Source organism: Triplophysa rosa, linkage group LG6 (assembly GCF_024868665.1).
Source record: "Triplophysa rosa linkage group LG6, Trosa_1v2, whole genome shotgun sequence".
Classification (NCBI taxonomy): Eukaryota; Metazoa; Chordata; class Actinopteri; order Cypriniformes; family Nemacheilidae; genus Triplophysa; species Triplophysa rosa.
In genome coordinates this window covers 3,371,043-3,390,579 of record NC_079895.1, presented here as the reverse complement: position 1 = coordinate 3,390,579, position 19,537 = coordinate 3,371,043, and the positions used below count along the sequence as shown (strand labels likewise).

General features: G+C 37.6%; 4 protein-coding genes across 5 annotated transcripts; 1 reads left to right on the top strand and 3 right to left on the bottom strand.

Moving 5' to 3' along the window:
• Positions 1-30: 30 nt before the first annotated feature.
• On the bottom strand, positions 31-2,623 carry mettl5 (methyltransferase 5, N6-adenosine). The gene is given in 7 exon segments (XM_057336401.1): positions 31-163; positions 275-324; positions 524-575; positions 1,178-1,260; positions 1,496-1,677; positions 1,783-1,897; positions 2,378-2,623. Coding segments are annotated over 7 exon segments (624 nt in total). The 5' UTR covers positions 2,478-2,623; the 3' UTR covers positions 31-121.
• A 1,138-nt stretch (positions 2,624-3,761) lies between these two features.
• Positions 3,762-7,011, bottom strand: cxcr2 (chemokine (C-X-C motif) receptor 2). The gene is made up of 2 exons (XM_057336400.1): positions 6,702-7,011; positions 3,762-5,772 (listed from the first exon to the last, which is right to left on the bottom strand). The coding sequence occupies exon 2, from the start codon at positions 5,758-5,760 to the stop codon at positions 4,729-4,731; it is 1,032 nt and encodes a 343-aa protein (XP_057192383.1). The 5' UTR covers positions 5,761-5,772; positions 6,702-7,011; the 3' UTR covers positions 3,762-4,728.
• A 10-nt stretch (positions 7,012-7,021) lies between these two features.
• On the bottom strand, positions 7,022-11,283 carry LOC130555867 (C-X-C chemokine receptor type 1). Of its 2 annotated transcripts, none has more exons than XM_057336397.1 (2): positions 10,627-11,283; positions 7,022-10,195 (listed from the first exon to the last, which is right to left on the bottom strand). In XM_057336397.1, the coding sequence occupies exons 1-2, from the start codon at positions 10,661-10,663 to the stop codon at positions 9,096-9,098; spliced, it is 1,137 nt and encodes a 378-aa protein (XP_057192380.1). In that variant the 5' UTR covers positions 10,664-11,283; the 3' UTR covers positions 7,022-9,095. The 2 variants fall into 2 exon arrangements, with proteins under 2 accessions (XP_057192380.1, XP_057192381.1); XM_057336398.1 differs by having other exon boundaries at positions 7,022-10,186.
• Positions 11,284-12,940: 1,657 nt separating this feature from the next.
• On the top strand, positions 12,941-19,469 carry arpc2 (actin related protein 2/3 complex, subunit 2). Its single transcript, XM_057336559.1, has 10 exons — positions 12,941-13,140; positions 14,060-14,094; positions 14,250-14,362; positions 15,697-15,742; positions 15,819-16,005; positions 16,269-16,362; positions 17,668-17,794; positions 18,406-18,506; positions 18,741-18,841; positions 19,116-19,469. Exons 1-10 carry the CDS (start codon positions 13,067-13,069, stop codon positions 19,135-19,137), a joined length of 900 nt encoding a protein of 299 aa, XP_057192542.1. The 5' UTR covers positions 12,941-13,066; the 3' UTR covers positions 19,138-19,469.
• The last annotated feature ends 68 nt before the right edge of the window (positions 19,470-19,537 follow it).

Here is a 19,537-nt window from a genome sequence, read left to right as displayed (position 1 = left end):
GATTGTTCAACTGTGTATGATGCCAAAATGTGAAATAGTTACAACGATGTTGTTTATTGTTATGATACAATATAAAATTCATTTTGAGGAATGGAGTTTAAAAAAAACCAACATTTGCCTTTTATGTCGGTGTGAATCGAATGAAGTCCACTTGAATATCAACCTAAAATGAAAAAAATGTAAATTTCATTATACAGTTTATCTGCATGTTGCCAGTGCAACTTTAAATGTGGGAGTACTTACAGGTCTGTAAAAGCAAAACATGTTTACTTACAGACTTCTTTTTGTGAAACCTGAAAGATGCTGGTAGATCATATCTAAGCTCTGTGGAGAAACAACACCAGGACTAAAAAACATACTTTTGCTGCTCCTTATTTGTAAGTAACTTCAGATAAAAGCATTTGCTAAATGGATAAATGTACATATTTATTTACTTTATGATTTATAATATAATGCATATCACAACCTACACGCTAAAGCACACACACCATACACATGTGAAACCCAGACACAGAAATATTACCTGCGATGACTTCCATTTTCACTTTCCAGTCATTTGCTTTCTTCTGAATGTGCTGCAGAGAAATGCAATTCAATGATTAATCTAAGAAGAGTTAAATGGGATGTGCAACGGTGTTTCATGCATTCTGACTTCTTTACAATGTTAAACGCAAACTTATCATTCTTGACATGGTCAACTTGTCAAAAAACAAGTTGGACGTATGACGTAGTATTTCTGTGCTCGATACACTCCTCCGGCGTTCGTATGGGTTTCGGAAGGTTTTTTTCTAAAATGAAAATCTGTTTCTGAACAACTTTTCTTAGTCCCCTATTGGACATTTCTTCCGGAAAAACACGGGCACAACCCGCGAGAGCCAAATGAAAGAGCACGCCCACACATCAGCCAGCGAGAGCGGGAGAAGGAGCATGCACACACGTCAACCAGCTGGAGCAAGAGAGAGAGAGCACTGCGTTCGTGAAGTTCAGCTGTGTTTGTTTGTTCACTGCTGGATATAAACGGTGGATATAACGCTGGATTTGGGGATCGTTTGAAACTGATAGATGGAGCGGTCCCAGCGTTAAAAGATGCCGGACATGAACCACACGCGGTAAGTGAAACTGAGTCATATGTCTGCGTTTTGTTGGCAATGGGTGTTCTCATTCTGTGGACACTTACATCTCGCGTGGAGGTCTTGTGAAGGGAATACACAGCCGTTCTGGCCATGGATATCGCTGTCCTCAGAAACTGCATGTCAATACCTAAAGATTAAAAACACAGAAACAGTGCTGAACGTTCCAGTAAATCTGAGGATTTACTGCATGGTGAAATCAAAGTAAACCCCATACTTCCTCAAAGTAAAGCTGTGTTTTGTTATGCCCAATTGATAAGTATTCCAAATATGAAAATGATGTTTTCATAAATTATTTTGAAATTGTGACAAAAAGGTCCTCCACCTCTAAAGCTCTAGAATACATCCACTTACAGAAGACTTACCCTGGTTATGCTTTGTGCCGAACGGAGGATTCATGATAACCGTGTCAAACTTCTTGCCTTACAAAGATCCAATAGAGCAAACGTCACACTGGACAACATCAATGTTCGACAGTTCGAATTCTTCAACATTTCTTTTGAATATCTCCAAAGCGTCTTCGTCAACATCAAATCCCACACAAAACCTGTAAGAAGTGCAAGATACTGACAAATACTGATAAAAATGTATACCCTGAATGCAAAATCGCTTTGGATGAAAGCATCAACCACATATATAAGGAAAACCGTACCCAGCATCAAGGACTGATGCTCCTATAGACAGCACCCCACAGCCACAGCCCAAGTCAGCTACAAGCTTGTTCTGAATGTCATCAAATGTGTTATGGATGGTGTATAACATACAGCCTGAAGTGAGAGAACATTGATCATTATACATTGAAAATTGCGACATTTCTACTTTGAAGTTCATTAGAAATGACAAAAATAAAGTGAATGGTACAGTTTATATTTTATCAAAATTGTGACAATTCCGGTAAACATAGACTGTTTCAGGGTCAGTAAATGTTTTTCATGATCTTAAAAAAAAATTAATCTACAGATGTACGCTTAAATGTTTAAGATTATTTGGGTACACAAAATTATAACAAAATATAATAACTACATTCTATTAGAAAAATAATATTTTATTAGAAATCTAAAATAAAAAACTGTTTTGCATCTCAGGGTAAGACCTCAAGAAGCTGCTTGATAAATTTATTTTATTTAAAATTTTCTTTCACAACATAATTTTTATATCGTCTTATATTCACAACGTAATGTTTCCATTCGTGTATTACTTATCAACTTATCAATGCATCAAGTAAAGAATAATAACGTTAACGTTACCTGCTATATGAGGGCTGGTGGGGTACTGCTCCAGGAGGATTTTGGGCTCTTCAAACCCGTCCACCTGCTGAAGACAACTCTCCAACTCCTTCAGCTTCATGTCTACATGAGATCACTTGTTTCACAAAACCATTATTGATCCCGACACTAAACGCAAACGTTTAAGCAGCTTCTTGACAAGCAGAGTTCTTGTGAAAACATGTTCGCATGTAAGCGCTTCTTCTTCTGCTGCGCTTGAATGGTGACTTGTGGTGCAATACCGCCCCCGACTGGACTGGGGTGTGAAGCGTTAACACTAGGGGAAATAAATAAAGAATATAAAATAAATAGTAATTATTAGCACTAACGCAATAGGTTAAGAACAACAATAATAATATTAATAAAAACCTGTGCAATATGTTTGACAAAAATTCTATTTTCCAATCCTGGTGTTTTAATATCTTGTGTCACAATTTCACACATTCAATTTTTCTATTTCTTGTAATGGGTAAATGTAAGAAATGTCTTGTTCCTTACAGAAAAAGTACATGAATTCCATAGGTTTCACATTGGACTTACATAGTAATCACATGAAAATGTTTCAAAACCTCATATTAGATGAATGTGTAATTTCTATAAGGGTGTGTGTGTGTGTGCGTGCGTGCGTGTGTGCAAATAAAGCTAATTCTGGTTCTCTTTGTATTTTTGATTGTTCTAATTTAAAACACACAATTTAATATTTTACATTTGGTCGAGTGAAATGCACTTAACCTAAAACTCATTGACCCTAACCCTAACTAAAAACTGATTGATGTTAAATATTTTTTTCAGACAGTGGAAAACTTGTGAAGCCATACCACATCCTGAACCTTTAACAAAACACATTGGCACACAGACTCAAAAACAACTTTGCCTACCACCTTTCTTTAGATAAGCATCAGTTTTATAAGCAGATAGCATATCAACCATAACGGTTTATATTATTCCGATAATTAATAAATTGAATGAAAAGATCTTAAAAAGTACTGATGCAAAAACACAGATGTGAATGTAAAATGCACGATCAAGTTATGGTTTGTGTAATTTTATCATTGAATATAATAAATAAATATGACAGAGAATTGCTGGTGGACAAAGACTTACAGGTTTAAAAAATGTGTTTAATTGAAGTAGTGTTTGAAGAATAAAACCTCAAATGAATTTACTCACTGCATTAAGTTTATTTGTGCAATTATTTTTGCGAGAATGGTGTTGTGTAGGGGTGTGTTGAGAAAGGAAATGTATTGCTTCACTTCACAACTCTGTGTTGTGTTTTTGAGGGGAAGTGGACAGGTTGGTGAAATCCTGTTATCGCACGACAAAACACAGACAGACCTCTAAACAGTTACTTTCTACATCAGTAATGAACATTTTATTGTATACATTTGAGAACCATACAGAAATCATAATGATTTGGCTATGACAAAAATTCAGAAACAAATCTGTGTTTAAAGTTATGCTGACAGGATCTGAAACCTTTGCTGTGAGGAAGGGGTTTTTCATAGATTATAAGATTCACAAAATAATACAAAAGCAACACCTTCAAAGATTGTTATCATCACGATAGAAAATGACAGACAGTCAAACACGCAAGTAAGTTTTTTTGTTTTATACATTGTGGGGATTTTATGCATTTTCCATGGACACAATGACTTTGAAACTGCAAATTCTATCCCCTCACCCTAACCAACCATCACAAAAACCTTAATGCATTTTTACAATAGGAAACATAGAGTGCCGTAACCAAACATAGACATTATGCACAATGTAATGAGATTTTAAGATGTTGAACATTTGTTTTATTAAATGATATGTTTCCAAAATAAAAGAAGTATTTCTTTAACAGAAGCAATTGTACAAAGCATTCGCACACACTGAGTAAGTAAAATAGCAGCAAGCAAAGATTTGGCAGTTTTACAGCAGCTCTTGTGAATTATAATGAATTGAATTCGCCTGAAATCGACATTAAAAGAGCAGTTTACCCAAAAATAATGTCTCGCTTGTTTTGTGCCCATCCAATACAATTTAAAAGGGCCAGTTTTCTTCGCTTACCAACATTTTTCAAAATATCTTCTTTTGTGTTCTGCAGAAGAAAGTCAAACAGGTTTGGCATGACACGAGGGTGTGTAAATGATGACAGAATTTTCATTTTTGGGTGAACTATCCCTTTAAATGTATCTAGACTCCAAGCTCTGTTGCTTCATATCCCTGAAACTGCACTGATACAGGTGTACACTGCATTTTCACCCCATTTTCAGAGATCAAAGGTGATAAAACATGCATTTTCGGCACACCGCAGACCTCACAGAAGCTCCAAATTTCTCCTGTCATTTTTACTTGTCTGTAATAGACATTTGCCTTGAGCTCGCAGAGCTATAGACAGATCCAACTCTATATTTGGAAAGAGTTTCTCTCCCCAGCAGGCCTTTCCTAAAGAGCGCCATCAGGAGCTGGTTGCGGAATTTCTTCCCAATAAAAGCGTATAGAATGGGATTGATGGCACAGTGGGTGAAAGCCAAAGCCTGCGTGATATACATCGCCAAATCCAAACGGTCTCTCAGCACGCAGTCTTCCGTGATCCATTCGCCACGCATCAGGCTATCAAGGAGCTCTGTGATGTTTCTGGGCAACCAGCAGATGACAAATGCCAGAACGACGCAGAGGATGACCCGCATGGCCTTCTGCCTTTGGTTGTTTCGTGAGTGACACAGCGTGTACATGGTAAAGCTGTAACAGAAGACCATCACAACCAACGGAAGGAAGAATCCAGCCGTGTGCCGAAGAATCCGCAGGCCCACCCTCCAGTCGTCCATACTCTCGGTCAGATTCTCATGACATAAGTAAGCGTCCTCCGATATCACAGACCCAAAGGCCTCACGGTGCACAATAACGGGCAGGGATAGGAAAATGGCACACAGCCACACCACCGTGCACACCACCCCTACCAGGTGGCGCTGTCTGGAGAGGAACTGGGTGGCTTTAACGATGGCCAGGTAGCGATCGATACTGATGCACGCCAGGAGGAAGACGCAGGAGTAAAACGTGGCTTCCTGCACGCCCGATACCAGTTTGCACATAAAGGTGCCAAACATCCAATGGTCGAGGTGAAGGTAAACGGCCCAGAACGGGAGAGTCAACGAAAAGAGCAGGTCGGCAACCGCCAGGTGCATGAGGTAAACGTCGGTGGACGCCCTGTGGCTTTCCATGTAATACACTACAAGTATCACCACCGTGTTCCCCAGCAAGCTGAGGAAGAAGACTATGATGTAGATAACCATAAAAACTGTGTGGTTCAGATGCTCTATGCTGTCGGGGCAGGGTGGCACCATTCCAGCGTATACGTCATCAATCGTAGTAACTTCCATGTTTAAGTCAGGCTGCCAATCAAGACAAAAATAAAGTATTGCAATGAAACATTTGTACAATATTTGCCTTTAATGCTCCCTCAGGTTTGATTGAACATCAAATTATGAAATGCATGGTATAGAATGGAGAAACACTAAACGTTTAAGCTTGTATTTCATGCACAAATGTATACAGGATATCGGTGAACAATGGTTTTAATGTAAAAAATGCATTTAAAAACAAAAAAGCTCACAGGAAATAAAGCAAACCTGCTTAATGCAAACTACAATTGTAAATTTATATCTTGTTGATCTCATTTTTGAGTCATTCTTCGGACTCACATGTGTTGCTGTAATTCTTTACTTAAAGTTGAGCTTAACTTTACACTCCAAGCACACTTACACTTATACATCTTTGTGCATAATCTTCAATAACATATTTGAATAAATAGTGAAAATGTAATGTTTTTACATCACTTTGGTCCAGCACTGCATCTAACGTTTACTACAACTACAGCACTCACTTTAAAATCTGTCAAAAGTCTGTATGCTTAAATTTATGTTTACTGTGAATTTACAATTTTTATCTAAAGCCTTATTCTGTCAATTTAAAAGAAAGAGTCGGACTGAATAGAAGTGTCCTGCATACATGGAAACTTCTGAAATGCTTTCTAAATGTGTGCATATATGCATCTAATGAAAGAATAGAGTTTAGAAAGCCATATTTATAAATTGCAAGTAGATGACTGATGACTTAAATGCATAATGTGTTAAATCACAGAAATGTTATTCAAGAATGTAAAAAATATAAATAAAACATCAATGAACAGGTGTGACCTCACCAAACATGCATAAATGTGCAACAAATACTCCATATTCTAATCACAACATTACAATATCATGAATCAATTTTAATTGATCACATGTGTAAGCTAAAACACAGGAATCAATTGAGCTCTTACCAATTAATCTTCTGTTCAAATGTGTGTGAAACCAACCCATATGGCCATTCAGTTCAATGTGAGATTCACTGCCTTACAGGTTTCTAAGAAAGTGTTCGAATATCTGCTTATTTCTACATCATCTCTTTCCTTCCTGTATGATTAATAGAAAAATCTGAGGTTTAAGGTGGGCGGGCGTCAAGCGATATGATTGCACTACAGTTTTTTAGAAAAACAAGGTTGTATTATTTTAGCTTCATGATTAATGCTTATTGTTAGTAATTTAGCCTTTTTTAGTTAAAATTTATTGTCTCCCAATTAACCCAGATGTACACACATTTGCTGCTGCATGTTATTTCTTAAAATGAATACATTGACTATAAATTTTATTTTTTGTGGTCTTCTTATTATAAATATATATAACATTTAATTTACATCGTTTATTAATAATATCCATGTCAAGAGAAAGAGACTTTTTATTTATTTTCTTAAATAAATGTTTTAAAAAATACACTATACATCAATACATAAAAAAAACAATGACCTTTTAAGTAGTCTACATATTCTTGAAAAAACACCATACAGCCTACCTTACAGTTTTAAACTGTACATTGCCTACTGACAGTCAGCAGACCAATTCTTGGAGAGCATTCACTCAACATCCTAATCTCATTTTTGACAGCGGTGGCATGTAGAGCAGGGGTTCTCAACCTTTTTGACTCCAAGGCACCCCATTGTATTCAATAATATTCAAAGGTCCCCCTTCCACACCCCCCCCAAAAATTCTACCTAATAAAATATTTTAGAGCTTAATGCTAACTAAAAAACGTTTATTAACTATAAAATTGGCCAAAAGAATAAGTTTTTTTTATAGTTTTTAATGTATTTCAATGCTAATTTTGTCTAATTTTAATATATTGGTCATCTTGAGGCCCTCTTGGAAGTCAGCTGGGGCCCCCTTGTGGGGGAGAACCACTGATTTAGAGGGTTTTGCATCTGAACTCTTAAGTTCACTACTCTAACGTTTCAACACAATACGACCAACAGAATATTTTTAATAGATTTAAAATGTTAAACAAATATCTTTAAGACTTAATTACATATGTAAGATTAGAAATAATAATAAATAAATAAATAAAAACCGGAAGTGCTTGTGGACCAGTATTTACATCTTGCAAAGTGGTCTTATAACGATGACAGCAATAGTGTTTGCTTCAATGGGCTATATGCATGCGTGACTTCCGCGTTTCACGTTCAGAACCCTCGGCAGTTTCCGGTTGGGGAGACTTAAGTCACCATGAAATCAAACAGGAAAATTCTAAGTGTTTTACACAGTGTTGCAGTGATTATTATAAATGATTTATCTGTGCACACCATTATTTTTTCAAAATTAATTTGCACTTGTAATCTTTAATCAAAAACATTAAGCTCCTCTCCCCCTCTCAACAACAACTCTTCACCACATGACGTACAGCAACAAAAAAGAGGTAGTAGTAGGACTATTACTGAGTGTCCAATGGCCAGGCATTTTTAGCCCTCCCCTCCAAGCCCAACTTACAACAAACCAATCAAAAAGCGAAAGGCAAAATAACGCCCCGCCCTACATTTTTTTCACATTTCAGAAGCCGTTTCACTCAGATATACGTCACGATACGGAAAAGTAGTCAATTGAAACTTCCGTTTCATGGTGACTTTAAAGCAGAGAGAAATGGAAAAATGAGAAAATGGTTAAATTTGGCAGGTGCTGTACATTGCGGCACACAGCAGTGGTAGGCTATACAGAAGTGCTGTTCTACCGTATTTGAATGTTATACCGAAATGTTTATTAATGAAAGTATCATTTCAAATACGTTAGAACAGCACTTCTTTATAGCCTACCACTGCTGTGTGCCGCAATGTACAGCATCTGCCAAATTTAACCATTTTCTCATTTTTCCATTTCTCTCTGCTGTTTTGACTAGAACGGATACAGCTACCTCCACTGGGCATGCGCACTTCAACACGCATCATTTTTGTCACGCTGAAAACAGTCGATTAATATTTTTTATTACTGTAAGGTTAGGTTTATGGTTGGGGTAGGTGTAGGCGGTAGCTAATGTAACTTATTGTAATTATATAGTGAGGTTTTGCACCACTTCTGGCCACTCTCCTAAAATGTGAATGACTATGCCCTTTCTGACCACTAGAGGGAGCCAACACATTGTGACATATCCAATACAACAGTGTTGAAAATTAAGCAAGCAAGGGTATTACACTTATGCATTTGCCGGACATTTTTCTTCTAAGTGATATACGGTTAGGCCTATAGGTTTCCAGGGATGGAACCCATGGCCTTAGCTCTATCAAGAGCTAACACCAACTAAACAAGTCAGTTTGTCTTCATTCACAAACGTTAAAGTCCATCATATCGGCAGCTCAAAGGAAACTCGAGGTGATTTCCGATGGTAGTGGCACAGAAGAGGACCTGCTCGATCTAGAGATTGATAAGCGATCCAGCACTCCTCTCCTTTGGAGTAATTGCATAAATCTCCTTCTAAACTTCTCCCCCACAAAAGCGTACAGCACCGGGTTCACGCAGCAGTGCACGAGGCCTAGATTTTGCGTAGCAAACATGGCGACGTCCACAGAGGTCCGTGTAGAACAGCTGAACTGAAAAACTTTGGCCCTCAACAGCGTGTCGACTATCGTGGTAACGTGAAACGGGGTCCAGCACAAAAGGAACGCCACAACCACAGTCACTATCACCTTCATGGCTCTCTGCTTCTGGAAACCCCGCGTACGCAAGAGGCGCGCCACTGTCACGCTGTAGCAGATCAGCATGATCACCAGAGGAAGCAGAAAGCCGAGCAGGTGCCTCAGGATACGAGTGGCCAGTCGCCACTCGTCGGCATTGTTCACGTCGAATTGTTCCGCACACACGGTCTGTTTGCCCATTTTGGAATAAAACTTCTCGTTGTAAAGTGACGGCAAGGAGAGCACGCCACCCAAAACCCAGACCATTCCGCACGCGACGCCGCTGCACAGTCGCCGCTGAGCCTTCTGGGATTCCATGGCGCGCACGATCACCATGTAGCGATCCACGCTGATGCACACCAAGAACAGAATGCTGGTGTAAAAGTTGATTTCCTTCACCAGGCAAACCAGTTTGCACATGGCATCTCCAAACACCCAGCCGTGCACCACAGACACCGCAGAAAAGGGCAAGATTAGAGCCAGCAATGTGTCGGCAAGCATCAGGTTGAACAAATAGACATCCGAAGAGGAAAGGGCTCGTTTGTTTGAGCCGATCACCCAGCCCACGATCAGATTCCCAGGTACAGCCAGCAGAAAGATGAGCACGTAGATGACACAGAATGAGATGTTGACCGCATCGGCGATAGTGATGGGTGAACAAATAAGCGTGTTCTCATCCAAATCAAAGTCGCTGATGTTTTGGAGATAACTGTCGTTGAATTCTTCATAGTAGAAGTCACTGAAGTCATCTATGTGATGGGAGGTGTTTGGATCTGTAAACACTGTTTAATTAATAAGCATGAAGTCAGCAAAAACAAAAAATGTTTGGTAAATTAGTGGTTACATTAATGAATAAGACAGAACAAAATATGATTCTGCAAATTAATGTAGTTTATGAAAGGGATTGAATGATAGGCTGGTTTAAAACCAAATTAAGAGATAATATCTATAATAATAAAAATGTTTAAGTTCTAATTTAAAACTCTTTCATTATTGCATTATTCATTGAAATTATAATTACATTTGTTGGGTTTTGATTTCATTTAAAAACTCAAAAAGTAACCGATGGAAGATCTTTACAAAGATCTTTCAAAATAATTTGTCACACCACAGGACCTTTCAAACAAACAACGCTGGTGAATTTTTAAAAATCAGAATTGAAAGTATTAACTTTATTCCAATAAATGATTTTGAAATTATGATTTGGTCTTACCAGTCATTGCAACTTGCTTCATATGATAATGCCGCATATGAGAATCCACAGATGTTTGCGTTGTATAATGAAGGTTCTTTTATACCCTTTGGTGTGATGTTGATATATCCTGTTTGCTTAAGACTGATGGTTACTCAGAGGGTGCCATTCCAACAAAAATGTTAGTTAAGAACTCAACACTATATTAAGGATAAATGTGGAATAGTCTTAGAAAGCATTTTCTCTTCCATAGGAGACACGCTTCATATGGATGAATCCAAAAATCTGTGGCGGTTGCAGAAGTTGAGGATGCTGGATGATGTTGCTTTTATGTGACCAGAAGAAAGCAGAACATCACAGAGATGTTTGATGGGGGAAATTTCAAACATTCTTAGTGTCACAAGATCAACATCTCGTGTTCAATGTAGGATGTAAACATGATCAAAACAATCAAAGTAAAACTAAGAATCATATGTGGCACTTGTGATCCTACAAAAATGTATATGATGTCTTATTAGAGTGTGTAAATTACTACGCAAAAATAAAAATTCAAATAAGAAAAATGCGGATAAATAAATAATAGGCTACACGTAGTCTCTATTCTGCAGTTTATAAAAATAGTAAAAAAAAAATTAAAATAAAAGACTTGAATGTGGAAAGGATCAAAGAACTAGAAGCTTCTGGAGAAATAAAATGATGTACATAATCAAATAACTAATCTTTATGTGAAAAAAATACATGGAGCGACTTTCAGCATATAGAGAAGATTGATCACGTGTGAAAAGATGAGGAGCCACACATCATCACTTATCACAACCATTAACCAAAGGGAAATTGAGCAACCCATCTTAAATCTTTCAGAACATGTTTGTTAATCACATGAGAACTGTCAGTGTATTACACAGCCGTTTAAATGTAAAGAATGACAAGAATTGTGTTTCCCAGTTGAAAACATATCTGTTTAGAATAGCTTTAAGTGATTTTAAAGTTTATTGTGCACTGTACTCCTTTGTAATGTATTCAAGTGTCCTTGAGTGCCTTGAAAGCTATGATATAAATGTATTGTTATTATTATTATTAATAATAATAATAATAATAAACAATTATTTAGAAGTTGACATGGACATTTGAGAATGATTTTATTTTTCTTAACATGTTATAGTATTAAAATGTTCAGAGGGCTGTTACCACCCCCGTTGCCTATAGAGCCCCCCCAAATATTCAAAAAAGTGTTTAGGTTTTTTAACTTTTCATTTAGCTTTTTCATTTACAGCTTTCCCCCCCCTTACATTGGTCTAGCACACTGTGAAACACTTGTGTGAATTTTCAAGTTGAGAGAATGGTATTTTTTACAAAGGCCCCTTTCTGTTGTATTCAGGACAGGAAGGGGCACGTCTCTTTTGGGAAGTATGATGTTAAGGAATGTGATATTAAAAGGACTGAAACCTCAGAATGTTATACCTTTACTTATGCTCTACGTTTAGGTTTGTGTCTGTTTTAGATGGTTTAGCCTATTTTAAAGCATAGGAAAGGTAAATTATTTAAGCATTTATTTGTTTTAATGACAGAATTTTGCATGTTTTATGTTCCATGTTAAAGGTTCACAGGCAAAACTGAATGTCACAGAGCTTTGAAAATGTAGATCAAACACATTTATAGACTGCATGGAAAAAGGTGTTCTCTTTATTTACAGTGTGTGTAAAAGGTAGTGGTTTTCCACTGGGACATGAATATGAAAGAGGTCAAAATTTATCTGTGATTATTCATCATATCGTGGTTCCTCGGAATCCACGGCACTGTATGTTTTGCCTCTTGCCAATACAAATAAAGAGCTATTTAATGTCACTCATGCAACAAAATGCATGAAGATCCCAACTGAGATGTCCTGGTAAAAGAACAGTTCAACCAGAAATGCAAAAAACATGTCATTCTCACTATCATCGTGTTAAAATCATATGCTGGTATTTGAGCACAAAACGAACAATCATAACTGTGCATTATTTAGTAGTATGCCTGTGCTCTAGCCTGTTTTAAACAGGTTAGACATTTTAACACAAAATTGACTTAAAAATCATTATTATTATTATTATAGTAGGCAGAAGTGAAACTGTACTGTATTCAGTACGTGGTGTACGTCAGTCAGCTATGGAAATTAACTTATCGAGAGTTGTTGAAATCCACAAGATTGACTTTTAAAATAAAATAATAAAATAATATAATAATTAAACATAACATTTAAATTGCATGAGCGCAGCATTTAACATAGAAACGAAGTATTTCGGTTTAAATGTCTACTACAAATGGACAGGCACTGACGCGGCCAGCCCGTGGGTCCTTTTATTGAATGCGGAAGTAGGCGGAAGTCAGGAAAACCAAAACGACTAGAAGAATTGTGGAAAAAGCAACATTTGCCGTTTATTTTTTAATTCCATACCGCCGCTAAACATTATTTCAGGTCATCATGATTTTATTGGAAATCAACAATCGGATCATAGAGGAAACTCTAACGCTTAAATTCGACAGCGCGAGCAACGGGTAAGATGATAATCTTCCTGTCTGAGTCAGAACTCGCATCAAAGATGAACAATTCAATGCTTGCATGCCTTTAAACGATAAATAGATTCTTGTGCGTGGATATAGCAACACAAAATGCATGCATCGATGCTCGATTGCTTTTGTTCTGTCGGTATTAATGAATGCCTTTGATTGTACAGTAAAGCATTATGACTGGGGTGTGTCCAGCTGTACACGTTACACATAAAACCAGTTTATCTCTCTTCGGGATTAACCTATTAAATGATCAGCCTATTAATTAACGTTACATTGAAATATCTCGTAATGAATTCTGATCATTGCGTCTGTCGTTTTAAGATAACCTGCTCTTTGGGAATTTTGCAATGCCACAAGGAAGATTGAAGTCACTTCCTGATCATACATCCAACCACATCACACAAATGCATGTTGCTGCATGACAGAAACTAGCCAGTGCGAATACTCCCCTGCTAAAAAAATCCTATCACAGAAATTCCACTGCAATTAATTGCTACTATAGGAATTGTATTGGCTTTAATGGGAACTATAATGTGTCTCTAGTATCTACTGGTAACGTGTTGGGTTCTATTGGTGGGATGTTCATTGGCAGATAGGAACAAGTAGAACAGTATTAAATCCTACTGGAATAAGGCCCAGAACATACTACCTAAAGGAGTGGTTCATGATATAATGGATTTAATACCGCCAGATGATATTAACATAGAAAAAAACAAGACATTCAGAAAAAGATGCTATACAATAGTCTTGTATTAGTCTTTGTGTGAACAGTATAACCTGAATTTCAGTCTCCCACAAAGCTGGCATTAGGCAAACGAAAGGTTAAAGCACAAAATTATATAGACCGCTTTTCTTACCTGTTACCAAACTACAATAACTTGTGTCCATGTTCTGATTTGTTCAGGAACAAGCCTGAAGCAGTAGAAGTTACCTTTGCAGGTAAGCTAAAAATGAAAATGACCTTAGCAGTAGTATTGTTTTTCTTTGTCTTTTAAATGTAAAAACAGCCTAGACATGTATTTCTTTGACCACCATTCTGCTTGCAATACCAATGTTAAGAATGTGTATTGACATTGAGATCTGTTGTTGTTTAGATTTTGATGGTGTGCTCTACCACATCTCCAACCCTAATGGAGACAAAACAAAAGTAATGGTCAGCATCTCTCTCAAGTTCTACAAGGAGCTGCAGGTACATGGTGCTGATGAGGTATGATTTCGTAAGATTTATCCTTTAACGTCACTTTACTGCACAATTGGCTTAGTAGGTTGCAAAATAGTTCTGTGTGATAATTGTAATGCATAAAATTCTTGCTTGCCCTCTCGGTTATGAAAATTACAGTCTAGTCTTCCTGACATATGACAGAAGCTGCTTTCACATTGTTCTTTTGGACATTTTATTCATGCCGTCCTGTGATGGTAATAATTCAGTATGGGGTAATTATAATGTGTCTACACACCATTTAAGGTGTTAAATGTCCTCTGTGGTTTCACTGTGAAACGGGAAGTGACTGTGACTCATTTTGGATGGAGGAAGTCACATGTTAAAAAAAGAACTAAACTACTGTTTAACTTATTTAGTGAGACGCTTTTATTCCATTATCCCATTTCAGGATCATTTTTTTAGAATATAATTTAGTGATGTAGCTAATATTCATGATGATTTTTATGGGAGTATCACTTTAGGCAACATTAATATATTGGTGTTATTACACCTATTTTCATCCAAGTTTACGAAGCTTCCTTTAAGTCAATTGTTTACCGGTTTATTGAATCTGTTCTATTGAACCGTTTCAGAGTAAATATATAAATATTGAGATTTATTGTAATAAGGATTACGTTACAGTATGGAGAGACTTTTATCAATACACTGTCTCTTTGAGCAGCTCTACCTGAGAAGAGTTGTTTGTTGACTGTGATGATGCTATTAAACATGGAGTCCATTTGTTTTATTCTGATGTGACTTTGATTGTATAAAAGTTTAATCTGGCGTTGGCATACAGTTATTACCATAAGTTTATTTATGCGATTTTTATAGGCATTCATGTTATGACCTTTTTCCTGACAATGCAAATTATCATTCAAAATATGCCCCAACCCCATCCAGCCTTTCTGTTGCAAGGATTGCTAATGCAAATCTAATGATCTACCAATGCAAATCAGAAATGGCCCTCATCTTTCTGTCCTCATGCACACGCTCTGTGATAACAATGAAGTAGTTTGATATATTGAATCCTGTCTGTTAACTCCGTCGACATACAAACAAATACAGGTGACAATAGACAAAATACAGGGCGTTCATGGCATCTTAAAAATGCATGGAATGAAACAAGCCACTGCTTGTAACTTCACACAGGGGGCCGTTTACCAGTCCTATTTGACCGTCTATGCTTTACACATACAAACACTCTTAAACAGCAATTTGATCATTTTTTATAGTTACAAAGCATGAGGGCTTTATGATTCAATATTAATTTAGGAAAATTGCGTTTTATATCATAAAAGTTTTACTCCTCTCATTATGACGTGTGTTTTTTTTTTCAGTTGCTTAAACGTGTTTATGGCAATTTCCTTGTGGCCCCAGAAGACGGTAGGTCAATTTTCTTGTTCTTTGTTTACTGTATGACTTTTGCTTCTCAACATTTGACTACAATTTTTTTTTTTAGGGTACAATATTTCTCTGCTCTTTGACCTGGAGGCACTTCCGCCCAACAAAGAACAGGTGATCCACCAGGCAGGCATTCTGAAGAGGAACTGCTTTGCCTCCGTCTTCGAGAAGTATTTTAAGTTCCAGGAGGAGGGTCGTGATGGAGAGCAGAGGGCTGTTGTGCATTACAGGGATGATGAGTCTATGTAAGTGACTTCAACATTTTGTAATATTTGCATTATTGTATATTGAAAAAAACTTGTTTTGGAAAGATTGTTTTTAGGCTATTTTGCATATTTGAAACGTGATCAATAATCTTTAAGATGGACATATCTTTATATTAATCATTACATTCTCTTGACCTTCTTTGACGTTTTGAATATATAAAGATGATTGAAAGTTGATTTGTTGCCCTATTTAACAAAAACCTGTTGCATATAGTTTGAAGTCCGCCCGTCTCTTGTTTCAGGTATATCGAGGCTAAGAAAGACAGAGTAACTGTTGTCTTCAGCACAGTGTTCAAGGATGACGATGATGTCATCATCGGGAAAGTGTTCATGCAGGTTTGAGTTTTTTTAATACTAACACTGAGGTACTGTAAAGGGATCTGTTGTAATCCTCACATTCGTCAAACATTCCAGGTTTCTTCTGTATGTTTATCGATTTAAAAGACAAGCCCTCCGGGTGTTTCGCAATTCAGCTGTTTCCTGTCATGGGTTTTTATTTAAATGACAAGGTTAAACCACCATCTGTCAAGCACTGCTGTCATTTGTGTATTTACAGAATTAAATCCTCATGGGGGCTGTCAGTAAAGCCGCAGGTATACTTGACTTTCCGCGTCCGACTCACGCACAAACGCATCCGTACGGCTAATCGAGCATTCTCATCACGGATTAAGCGCGGATGTCCGAGTTCGACACATGCGCAGTACAAATGAGTATGTGTGCTCTACCAGACCATCAGAGGGCAGCGCTGAGTCACGTCATTCACAGACCCACTGCAAACTAATGATAGAGGAAGTCATTCGCCATTGCAAATAATCCGAGCAAACCGCAAGACAACAAAAACCAAACAGTATGGTGAAGGATTTGCTTCTTAGCTTACTGTTCTTGGTTTCAGCGTGTTGGTTTTGTATCATTCTTCTTCGACAACGACACACTGCACACTTTCTGTGTGTGTAATGACCCCTAGTGGACTAGAGCACTTTTCTCGCGCATGCGCTGTTGTACGTGTCACGTCTCAAAAAATGGGCTGCACGCGGACGGGGTGTGCGGATGACTGCGGACCCTCCTGATGTAACGAAAATTACGTAGACGGCCGGACCATACTATGCGGCTTTACAGTGAACTAAAAACTTCTGAGCTCATTTTTGATTCTCTACATTACTCTTGGGTTGTAACTCTTGTTATTACGGCTGTTGGGGAAATGATCCTAATAAAGAAAATAAACTCTTACTGTAGATTCATTTCAGCCAGTGTCTCTCTCCCAAAACGTAGTTTAGTGTCCTGTTTGTGACGCCAAATAACGAAAAACTTTCTTATCTTGAAAAAGAGAAAAACATGTTCTCTGAGTGTCTTTATTAAGATAATATTACATCTCCGAGTTGTATATAATGATCATTTGAAAACAATTATCTTCCTATGTAGAACAATAGAAGATTATTAATAATGAATGATCAGTCTGGCATCCCTACAAAAACAGCGATATTTTGTAACGCCGATTTTAAAGCAAAAGACTCATAACAGAACTATTGTAAAACACTTCCACAGTAGAGTAGGAGCCTCATTTGAAGCTGGTGTTGAAATAGTCGAACAACTGCATTCTGAATGGTTCGGTCTGCCTCTTCACATCTGTTTTTCTGTGTTTAGGAGTTTAAGGAGGGGAGGAGGGCCAGCCACACGGCTCCTCAGGTGCTGTTCAGTCACAGAGAGCCTCCGCTGGAACTGAAAGACACCGACGCTACAGTGGGAGACAATATTGGCTACATCACTTTCGGTTTGTACCAAAATGCGTCTGTGTGAACAGTCCAAACTGAGACCTTCTGAAGGTGGTTTAGCAGGTCCTGATTTTGCTGTTCCTTTGTTCAGCATCAAACTCGGCATGAAATTTGAATCCTTAAAGACACTTAAAATCAGGAAGAATATACCCGTAAATACAGAATGAAAAGTTCTTTTTAGCTGTAGGACTTTTCAAAGAACAGACTAGACTCTTGTCTTATTTTTCCTGGTTCATTTGAGTTTTTGTCACCCATGGATACGAGGCCAGGACAAAGAGGTGGTACTTACCTGTAACAGGTGCTCTGTGTTTGTGTTCCATTCACGAGAGCAAACATCAGCCTCTTTACAATCGTACACACTTTTTTATGGGCAAAAAGCAGACACACCCTTTTATCAAAGCCGACTGTATAAACCAGTACTACGCTGCTTCTACTTTTTTCAAATTAGGAAATATCTGTGTTTACTTTTCTTCTTATGAAGTTCTGCTTTTTATTTATCCGTTCAACCTAAGGCAATGAGAGTAGCTATAGCTAGAAATAGGAACCTTTTGTATTTTTAAAAAGAAATTTCAGCACAGATCCTAAAGTGCTTTGATCTGATTTTCTCCAGTGCTGTTTCCGCGACACACCAACGCCAACACCAGAGACAACACCATTAACCTCATCCACACCTTCCGGGACTATCTGCACTACCACATTAAGTGCTCCAAGGTGAGACGCTCCCTAAAATCTCCTCTTTGCACAGTTCAAGTCCGACAATCGAAAGACTCTTGACTGTGTTTACCGAGGCCCTAGAGCTCATAGAAAGCGCTGTAGTGTGCTTCTCAGTTTGCATACTTCTCATTCAACCATATGTACCTTAAGTCAGATAAAAACATATAATGTTGATTGATTTTGTAATGCTGGGAAAGCTGATGTTTTACTTGTGTGTTTATCTCGTGTCAGGCCTACATTCACACTCGCATGAGGGCCAAGACCTCCGATTTCCTCAAAGTACTGAACCGAGCTCGGCCAGACGCCGAGAAGAAAGAGATGAAAACTATTTCGTAAGTGCAGTTTTACACGTTATAACCAATTTTACTCGCAGCCACACACATTTCTGAGATATTACATCTCAGAAAAAGCGTTTTTCAATAGTAGACACAGATGTTTGGAAAATTCTCCTGTGATACTTATATACATTAATATTATTTTTCATTTGATTTTCAACTCAAATATGCATTGTTACATTTTGTTATGAATTAGACTTGGCTCCATGTTGAACATCTGTTGCCTTGTTTTGACCTTGTGTTAAAACTAACACTCACATGATCTGTTTAGGGGAAAGACCTTCTCACGTTAAGGACGTGTCACACGGTCAGACCACATGCTCTCACAAGACCAGGTTGAGATCCGTGGGAGTTTTATACACCTCTGGCCAGTGACGTCCGTCATCCTGTCATTTGCACCTCAGCAGGGGGACAAAAGAAATTCCTCGCTTGGCATTTATAGCATATTATATGTTGGATAAACGATTTTTGATACGCTCTTGTGTTTTATTGCGTAGGACTCTGTGGTCTGCCAGGGTTTTATTGACAGTAGTCATGCAGTATTTTCCTCTTCCTCTTTTGCCTTTTTTGTTTCGCCAAATGCATCAATATTTGACAACATGAAATAAACCGGCCCTCTATATAACTCTTTCGCTGTTTTCTTTGTCTGGCATTTTGTTAAGAAACAAAATAAAACAATCCTTGTTTTACATG

Excerpts from the sequence above, each read along its gene's own strand:
- cxcr2 (XM_057336400.1), bottom strand. The coding sequence starts at position 5,760 with ATGGAAGTTACTACGATTGATGACGTATACGCTGGAATGGTGCCACCC.
- LOC130555867 (XM_057336397.1), bottom strand. The coding sequence starts at position 10,663 with ATGCGGCATTATCATATGAAGCAAGTTGCAATGACTG. Across the intron at positions 10,196-10,626 it reads GAAGCAAGTTGCAATGACTG|TGTTTACAGATCCAAACACC; the intron begins GTAAGACCAAAT and ends TTAATTAAACAG.
- arpc2 (XM_057336559.1), top strand. The coding sequence starts at position 13,067 with ATGATTTTATTGGAAATCAACAATCGGATCATAGAGGAAACTCTAACG. Across the intron at positions 14,095-14,249 it reads AGTAGAAGTTACCTTTGCAG|ATTTTGATGGTGTGCTCTAC; the intron begins GTAAGCTAAAAA and ends GTTGTTGTTTAG. Across the intron at positions 17,795-18,405 it reads TATTGGCTACATCACTTTCG|TGCTGTTTCCGCGACACACC; the intron begins GTTTGTACCAAA and ends GATTTTCTCCAG.